The sequence below is a fragment of the Lactuca serriola genome, chromosome 9 (genome assembly GCF_051521515.1).
Source record: "Lactuca serriola cultivar US96UC23 chromosome 9, Lser_US96UC23_V15, whole genome shotgun sequence".
In the NCBI taxonomy this organism is placed as follows: domain Eukaryota; kingdom Viridiplantae; phylum Streptophyta; class Magnoliopsida; order Asterales; family Asteraceae; genus Lactuca; species Lactuca serriola.
Genome location: NC_136416.1, coordinates 209,186,067 through 209,195,535, shown reverse-complemented (window position 1 = coordinate 209,195,535; position 9,469 = coordinate 209,186,067). Strand labels below are relative to the sequence as shown.

The 9,469-nt window shown below is 37.6% G+C and overlaps 1 protein-coding gene across 1 annotated transcript; it reads left to right on the top strand.

Annotated features, from left to right (window-relative positions):
• The first annotated feature begins 1,293 nt into the window (after positions 1–1,293).
• Positions 1,294–7,103, top strand: KUP7 (K+ uptake permease 7). Its single transcript, XM_079022964.1, has 9 exons — positions 1,294–1,793; positions 3,845–4,073; positions 4,191–4,439; positions 4,625–4,675; positions 4,792–5,052; positions 5,159–5,326; positions 5,421–5,675; positions 5,767–6,289; positions 6,369–7,103. The coding sequence occupies exons 1-9, from the start codon at positions 1,506–1,508 to the stop codon at positions 6,889–6,891; spliced, it is 2,547 nt and encodes an 848-aa protein (XP_078879090.1). The 5' UTR covers positions 1,294–1,505; the 3' UTR covers positions 6,892–7,103.
• The last annotated feature ends 2,366 nt before the right edge of the window (positions 7,104–9,469 follow it).

The window sequence follows — 9,469 nt, the reverse complement described above, 5'->3', positions numbered from 1 at the left end:
AGCCCGACGTCGAAGGTCTTTAGATAAACACCGATCTTCCCCAGAGGAGGCGATAAGATCATAGAGTCAACAACTGGAAACTCCACTCCATCCGCCAAAGTGAAGCCATAAGTGTCTCGTAGAAGTTCGAACTCTACGGCAGAGGGAACAATATCAGATTGATTCGCCATGAAGATGAAGAGGGAAAGAATAAGAGAAAGTCAAAGAGGGGAGAAAGAAAGAGCAAAATGGAAAGTGTAAGCAAAAAAGGAAAAGATCCTCCCTTATAAGGAGATAAAGAAGGCGGGATATTCAAAATCCCTGACGAATGATGTAACCGACTGGCATAATGGGTAGTCAAATCGCCGAAAAAATCGAAGCGTCGCTCGAACCTTAGCTTGACGCGTGTACATGTAATTAAGTCAAGAACATCATAGTTAGCCTAGTAAACGCTATAACTAATGAACTGGGGGACTTGATAAAGTTCCCCTAGCACGGGCTAGAAGCGGTGCTCAGCCGCACCAAGGTGCCTCAAGGCAAGCCGCTAGGCCAAGCTACTCCTAGCGTAGCCACCTCGACGAAGTCTCGTGCTCGCGGGCGTCCCTCCAAAGCCAAATGCCCGTGTGGAAGGCCCAACCCTCAACGGGCTCCTTCCACTCCACGATAAATCCACGACTCCAAGCGGCAAGGAGTATGCTCAAAGCATTACTACCTAAACCAATCGTTAGCTCTTGCACAACAAGGAATACGATAAACCAATCAAGGCGCTGGATCATGTCGGATTTGACGACCTTGTCGCACGTACAGACTTGCAGGAGGTCTTAGTATAAAATGCCGCCTCCGCCACCTCAAAACCGTAAGCTGTTCTCTATAAGCTTAAACCATACACTCTCTGTTCAATCATTGACTTGATCGTCAGAGCGTTTTCCCGGGAGCCCCTCCCAGAAAACGGCTACAGTTTCTCCCTGTTGTGACCTCACAAGTCTCCCCAGAGCCGTCAGAACCACTTTACAGTGAGCAGTGCCACCGCTTTAATGAATAGGAGGACTAGGTCGCATCAATCAATGTAAACAATAAATATTTAACTTGAACCTCTTGATTTAATAACCATACTATAAATAAATATATATGTTAAATTAATTGTATTGAACTTATTAGTATACCTTTCAAAGTTTATGATATTAATTTGAAATATCATTCAAAGAATATTATAGTAATTGTTATGCATAACTAACATTATTTTATTAAAAAAATATTTTTATGATATTTAATTTTTACGTAACACTACATTAAAAATGGGCACTTTCAGCCGAATTCGCGAATTGAACGAAAGGAAAAAACCGCTACAGAAAGAGAAACAACCACCACTTCCTTCTTCACAAATCTCACTCTCTTTCACATCTCTTTTTAGGGTTTCGATTTGATTGATTTCTCCACAACAAAAATTTACACCAAATGGAGCATCAACAACAGTTGGAGCATAATCGTTGATTGGATAGTGCGAAACGGAAAAAGAAGGCTAAAAAATGGCGGAAGAGGGATCGGACAGGGGGAGTACAAGTAAGGGAAACGGAGGGTTAAGTTCCATGGATTCAATGGAATCTCATCGATGGGTGTTTCAAGACGAAGAGAATTCAGAGATCGATTACGAGGACAACGGTGATGATGACGGGGATGATTTTACGTTGCAAAATGACATGGATTCGGAGGATGAAGATAGTTTATACCAGAAGTTGATTCGGACTGGGCCAAGGATTGATTCGTTTGGCGTCGAAGCCCTTGAGGTCCCTGGCGCTCATAGGAGTGAATACGAGGTACGCTGTCTCGATCTTCTGTCAGTAGCTCCATTGATTTTAGCCGTTCTAACTGACCCAAATTAGTACATTCTAACTCCACGATGGATATAAATTCTTCTCATTTCGAGAAGAAATTGGTAAACTGTCTTAACTAGATGTTAAATGTTAGAAATCGCAACCTTTGGTACTAAGAATATACATAACTTCAAGTTGCACTTCACTGTTCAAGCTATCATCCTCCTACTAAACGTTTTTTAAGCTCTGAACGGGGCTTCTAAAGGGATTGAACATCTAGAATAACCTAGGGAAACAATATTCTAGTATGGATTTAGCTTTAGCAGTTATTTGAAATTACTCTATGTGGTTGCGATTATTCTTTCCATTTTATCTTGGATTACGACAAACACTCTGAGATAAGGAATTATTTGAGTCTGAATTCGCTCCACTTCCTTTTGTAGTATTAGTTTAGCTCTAGCAATTTTTGGAAACTTCCATATGTGGTTGCGATTATTCTCTCCATGTTTTTCTTTAGATTATGACAAACACTTTGAGATAAGGATTTAGTTGAGTCTGAATTTGCAGCACTACCTTTTGTAGAGATGTGATGTGAAAGTATAAGATGGACAGAAAGCAATGTTGCTGGCAGAAAACAAGGAAGTTACTGATCATATCTCATGAGATGAACAGAAAAGAAAGCTGGGTTGTTGGACAGCAAACACAGAAGTTACTTATAAGATATTATAAGCAAAATAGTTAGTGAAGTACCCACAACTATAATCTGTAAAGGAAAAAGAATCCATCACAAATTCATGATTAAGAGGAAAGGGGACATCTACACCACCAAGATGAAACATCTTTAGAGTAGGATGAAGATTTCTTTATGCAAGGGTTCTGGGTGGTCCCATGGCTAAGTCACAATGTCCAAATGAGGCCTCTTATGGATTCTCATGTTCTTAGTGCTAGGCCACTTATGCAGGGATAGGACTTGAAAACCTCTAGACAAAAATAAAGCAAAATCTGGAACTACAGGAATGGAAATGAACACTAAAAGCTCAACCAATAAACTGAGAGCACACACAATACAACTCTTTTGCTGACAAAGTGATTTTGGCACCCTTATGTATCTTTGTGGCAACAATTAGCTGAGAATTGAGACAAATCACATTGCATAACTCAGTTAGTTCACCAAAAACAAAAATGTTAGACACTTAAGGATGTGTGTTGAATGTGTATAGCCATCTATTGTTGTAGGGTGGATTCTTTGTGGTAAATAGAATCATCCAAAAGCTTTCATGTGATCACAACCATTGCTTGGCTCAGTTTCTTTTGTTATTATTGGGTGCTTGGCCTTTGTATACTCCCACATCATCCTCCCCCTCTAAATAGTGATTTGACATCAAGTCCTCAAAGTAGTCATCCTCTAGGTAAGACATGAGATCTCCAATACTGAAGGTGATAGAAACAAAGAACTCTGAAGGTCTACTATGTGAGGTGAGCATTGTCACAAAAGCATTGTTACATTGTAGAAGGACCCTCCACCTTTGGCATCATCTTGTTCTTTCTATGGGACAAAATCCTCTCCATTGAGTGAATTCATATTCGATCATGTGGCGTAGATATAGACTACTTCCGGTTCTTGTTTGCCTTGGCCTTGTATGTCTGATTTGGCTTCTCAATTCTTGCTTTGACTTGCTCATGGAGCTTTTGATTTCCTTTGACTTAGTCTTTGTTTCAATGCCAGTTTTATGCTTAACACAAAAAGAGCCAAATCAACGGGAGTGAGAGAATTAACACCATAATAGAATTCAAATGGAGTTTTTCTAGTTGAATAATCGGGAGTCTTGATGAATGCAAACTCAACATTTCCTAATATCTTCCTATCTTCCACTATGTCTTCCAAAAGTAGCTCTTATGAGTTCTGAATCCCCGTATGATTCATATGAAGGTGTATGGAATCCATGAATGTGTACCATATCCCTGAAGAATAAAGTTTTCCATTTCTAATTTGATTGTATCATGTGTTCATACAACATGTGATTATTTGTAAAGCTTGAAGTGTACTTTTGCAGGATGCTAGTCTTGGAAAGAGTATTTTCCTGGTTTTTCAGACACTTGGTGTTGTTTTTGGGGATGTTGGAACAAGTCCACTCTATACCTTTAGTGTGATGTTCAGCAGGGCTCCAATAGAAACAAATGCAGATATCATTGGGGCTCTATCTCTTGTTTTATATACATTGATTTTGATCCCACTCATCAAGTACATTCTCATTGTTCTTCTGGCAAACGATGATGGTGAAGGTAACTGTTGTTAATATATCTGATATTCCATATTTTAATACTACAAGTTCCTTGTAATATCTATATCTATAAATAATGTTGATTGCCATTTTATTTGTACTTGACTACATGTTGCAGGTGGGACATTTGCTTTATATTCACTTATATGTAGGCATGCTAAGATCAGTCTTCTACCAAATCAGCTTACTTCTGATACACGTATATCAAGCTTCAGATTGAAGGTGCCATCTGCAGAACTTGAAAGATCATTGAAAATAAAAGAGCATCTTGAGAATTCATTGACAATGAAAAAGCTTGTTTTAGTGCTGGTCCTTGCTGGCACCTCCATGGTCATTGCTGATGGGGTTGTTACACCTGCAATGTCAGGTACTTTTTTCTTTGCTCTCCATTAAAAAGTTTGATTTAAAAAACCTTGAATAACATCAAGATCAATTCTTTTTATTGTTGAAATTGAAAAGTTTGATTTAAATGGAAGTAAGTTGCTGTTTCTTGCATTTGGTCCTTTTCCTAATGCTAGCACTCACTTATAAGTTATAATTTCTTTGATGCAGTAATATCTGCTGTTCGTGGTTTAAAAGTTGCATTTCCTGCAGTTGAGCAAGGTGACATGATCCTACATGTAATTTTGTGCTAGTGTCCTTATTGCTGATTTCTTTTTTTAAATAGAAAGTCACTTTATTCTTTTAAAAAAATTTCTTTATTTATTTATTTGTTGCAGATCATGTGGTGATGATTTCGGTTGCGTATCTTATTATCTTATTCAGTGTACAAAAATATGGAACAAGTAAAGTTGGGCTTGTTATTGGGCCTGCTTTATTTATATGGTTCTGCTCTCTTGGTGGCATTGGTATCTACAATCTTGTGAAACATGATAGCAGTGTTGTCAAGGCATTTAATCCCATTCACATCTATTATTATTTCAAAAGAGACTCAACTAAAGCTTGGTACTCTTTGGGTGGATGCCTTCTTTGTGCAACTGGTAAATCTTTATCTTCATTTCCAAACTTTTAAGTAGTAAAAGCACATTGTTATATAATATTTATTGCACTTTTCTAAATGATTTTTTTTTTCGATTGTATATATAGGTTCAGAAGCGATGTTTGCAGATCTTTGTTATTTTCCAGTGAGAACAATACAACTTACTTTTGTGTTTCTTGTACTTCCATGCCTTATGTTGGGCTACATGGGTCAAGCTGCATATCTGATGGATAATTATGGGGACCCACAACAGGCTTTCTTTTCTTCAATTCCTGGTGAGATTTTACATTTTGGAAGGAACAATTTCTTTAAAAGATTCCATCCAAACCAAATGTCTAATTCTGCTATATGGTGTGTGTGTGTGTGCAGATGGAGGTTTTTGGTGGGTGTTTCTGATTGCTAATTTTGCTGCATTGATTGCAAGTAGAACAATGACAACAGCAACTTTCTCTTGTATCAAACAATCATCAGCCATTGGTTGCTTTCCCAGGCTTAAAATCGTTCATACTTCTCGCAAGTTTATGGGTCAGATTTATATCCCTGTTATCAACTGGTTTCTCATGGCCTCTGCTGTACTTCTTGTTTGCTGTATTGCAAGCACCAATGAGATCGGGAATGCATACGGTACCACTACTACTACTACTTTTAAAAAGACATAAATGCCCTTCAACTTCAACTCCTAAACCACTTAATTAATTAATCATATTACTGTTAGGTATTGCTGAGATTGGAGTGATGATGATGACTACCTTCTTAGTAACCTTAGTAATGCTCCTGATATGGCAAATCAACATAATCACTGTCATCATATTCTCCTTCTTCTTCCTCGGAATGGAATTGCTATTCCTTTCCTCTGTCCTGAGTGGAATCGGGGACGGAAGCTGGATCATTCTGCTGTTCTCGATAGTCGTGTTCCTCATCATGTGCATCTGGAACTACGGGAGCAAGCTGAAATACGAAACAGAGGTGAAGAAAAAAATGTCAATGGATGTGTTACGCCAGCTAGGATGCAACCTTGGAACTGTCAGGACACCTGGCATTGGGCTGCTTTATAACGAACTTGTGAAGGGCGTTCCTGCCATTTTCGGACATTTTTTAACCACCCTTCCAGCTGTCCATTCCATGATTATTTTTGTGTGTATAAAATATGTTCCTGTTCCTGTTGTCCCTCAGAATGAACGCTTTCTCTTTCGAAGAGTTTGCTCTAAAGGCTACCATATCTTTCGCTGTATTGCCAGGTAGACTTTTCAAAATATTAAAAAAAAAACTTACAATATTTTTCAAAGTAGGATGCTATAATTGGGTAAAATTTGACAGGTATGGATACAAAGACGTAAGAAAAGAAAACCACCAAATATTCGAGCAACTTTTAATCGAAAGCTTAGAAAAGTTCATAAGGCGCGAAGCACAAGAAAGACAGTTAGAAAGCGATGGGGACGATGACGATTCTGATTTTGAAAATGACCCGTCGAGGGTACTTGTGGGCCCCAACGGTAGTGTGTATTTCGGTGTCCCGGAGGGCGGAAACGTAATTAACCAGTACCACCTCCCCCAACCACCACCACCGATGGAAGCAACGACTTCGGAGGCAAGTGGGCACACAGATCCGGAACTAAGTTTAGAGAATGAGTTGGCGTTTTTGCATAAGGCCAAGGAGTCGGGGGTGGTTTACCTTATGGGACATGGGGACATAAGGGCAAAAAAGGAATCTTGGTTTATTAAGAAGTTGGTTATTAATTATTTTTACGCGTTTATGAGGAAGAATTGCAGGAGGGGTATTGCGACTTTGAGTGTGCCGCATACGCACTTGATTCAGGTCGCCATGACTTATATGGTTTGACTTGTTGACTTTGGGTATTTTCGTCAGAAAATAAGTTGCTTCACTTGTTATTATTTATTATTATTATTATTATTAGTGTTTGTTTGGCACGCTTGTTTGTGCCGATTTTGATCTTTTGGGGAGTTGTAGTTATTTTTATTATTGATGGGCATATACACATGAATCATGAATGATGAATATAGTGTCCGAATTAATTATGGATTTTTTTTATACATTTTGCTTATTACTATTCTACTCAAGTTATACGTATTTGCTTCTAATTTTTAAAGCATAAGGGCATAATAGGAATAATTGGTTTTTGTTTGTTGGATTCCTTTGAAATGAATTGCAGTCTTATGTTGTACACGTCTAGTCTCACCCCTTTACACAGAACGACCCACGACTTGGTTTATCACCAAAATATGATATGGAGCATTTATTCCTCTATAAACACTTCCCCTCAAAGCCATATGAATCCTAGTTCTGACCATCATCAAATTTTGAGATGTAATTCACTTAATACTACCATCATCATCATCATCATCATCATCATCAATTGTAATTAAGGATGTATTAGTAAGTCATTTCACTTTTCGTTTACCATTTTAAGACTCAACATATTCAATAAATGTTTAAATACTTTATATGGCCCACAACACTATCTCAAAAAAAAAATACCTAAAAACATGAGACATCTGTGTTTGAACATATTGCAATCCAACCATCCAAAAACTAATAAAATCAACGGTGTTGAATAATAATAATACAGAATAATCTAGGTGAGGGTTTTGGCCATTTGGGTGCTTCAATGTCTTCTTGAACATAAGATGATAAAGAAGCTCCATTGATTTTCTTTTGTTGTGATTGTGATGTAAGTCTTACTATAGGTGAGAGTTTTGGCCTTTTGGGTGCTTCACTATTTCCACACTTTTTTAATAAGAAAGGTGTGGGATTGGAGGGAGGCCATTTCCATGGTTGAGGGATAGGTGTTGGATTGGTGTATGATGCGGTGGTAAGAGAGAAAAAATTGATGTGATGCTGATGTGGCGTGGGATAGGAGGGTGTGCTGATGGGAGTGGGAGAGGAAATGTGTGTTAGAAGTATGCTCACGATCACAAGTTGGTGATATTTATATAAATAACATGGTTTTTTGGTTTACATCCGAGATAAGATTTAGGTCCCGTTTGAAAGTTTCTGTCTCGAAAAGTGCTGTCTGGGAAAGTTTTCTAACTGGGAAAGAAACCATGCTGTTTGATTGTACATGACTGTGTTGAATGATGAAAAAAAAAGTAATAATTCAATAAAAAATAAATTTAAACAAATTTATTTAAAAAAATTAATAATCCAATAAAGAAAGAAAGAGGCGGGGTTTGGTTTATATTTCCAGCCCAATTAACCAAAAAGATATGATTTTGGGGCTTTCTGGGAACGACATATCTTACCGGGAAAGACTCTTTCTTTTGTGCAAATCAAACAGTCTTTCCGGTCCATTCAGCCAGAAAAATCTGTTTGGACCTAGAAAGATGCGTATCAAACGGGGCCTTAAACATAAAATGACTGAAAAAAAATTATGGTAGTCAAGTTTCAACAATGGATGAAGATCTTACTTCTTGATACTCCCAATGTCCCCTACAATTTTTTATTTGATGTTTTAGATTTAAGGTTCTCTTCAGCTCTTCTATTTTAGTCTTGAAATTTTAATTTACTAATGAAATATAATATTTTTAAAAAATTTAGTAATAAAAATCTTATTCAATTATTAATATATTTTTGTTATTTTAATATATTTTTAAATATATTATTAAAAAAGACTAGGAATAGAGACTTTCTAGATGACTCATGGATAGTGTTAAAAAAGAGAAAAAATGGTGTTTAGAGCGTGTTTGGGATTTTTTTGAAAAAAGTCCTTATTGATCGGCTTTTCACGAAGCCTGTAATTTAAATTATTTTGGAGGAGTTTAGTAAGGAATAAGTAGACACAACACGAGAAGCAGACAATATCATCCATTCACTGAAGCTCGAATCAAAGGTCCTGCGATGGTGTTTAATATTTATGTTGATGCGTTTGGTGACTACGTTGACCAGATTCTATGGTCAAGATGTCAACTTTTTACTCTCGTAGAGATTCAATCGGCAACCAACAACTTCGACGAGACTTTAGTTATTGGTCGTGGAGGATTCGGCAAGGTGTATAAATCTTCCACCAATAACTTGTCAGAAGGTGAAGTTGCAATTAAACGATTGGATGCCACGTCCACCCAAGGAGCCCATGAGTTCGAAGCAGAAGTTGCAGTCCTTTCTAAGCTCAGCCATGGTAGCCTCGTATCCCTAATTGGTTACTGCAATGAAGAAAAAGAGATGATCCTCGTTTATGAGTTGATGCCGAATGGGACACTTGAAGATCATCTTCGCAAACCTGATTGTTGTTTATCCTGGTTACAACGACTTGAGATATGCATAGAAGCAGCTAAGGGTTTAGACTACCTTCACTGGGTTACATCAACTGGAGTCATACACAGGGATGTGAAGTCATCCAATTGTTAGGAAATCATGGGACCATTCTATAAATTCTATAAATGAACATATATATTGTTATCAT

Excerpts from the sequence above, each read along its gene's own strand:
- KUP7 (XM_079022964.1), top strand. The coding sequence starts at position 1,506 with ATGGCGGAAGAGGGATCGGACAGGGGGAGTACAAGTAAGGGAAACGGA. Across the intron at positions 5,676-5,766 it reads TGAGATCGGGAATGCATACG|GTATTGCTGAGATTGGAGTG; the intron begins GTACCACTACTA and ends TATTACTGTTAG. Across the intron at positions 6,290-6,368 it reads ATCTTTCGCTGTATTGCCAG|GTATGGATACAAAGACGTAA; the intron begins GTAGACTTTTCA and ends AAAATTTGACAG.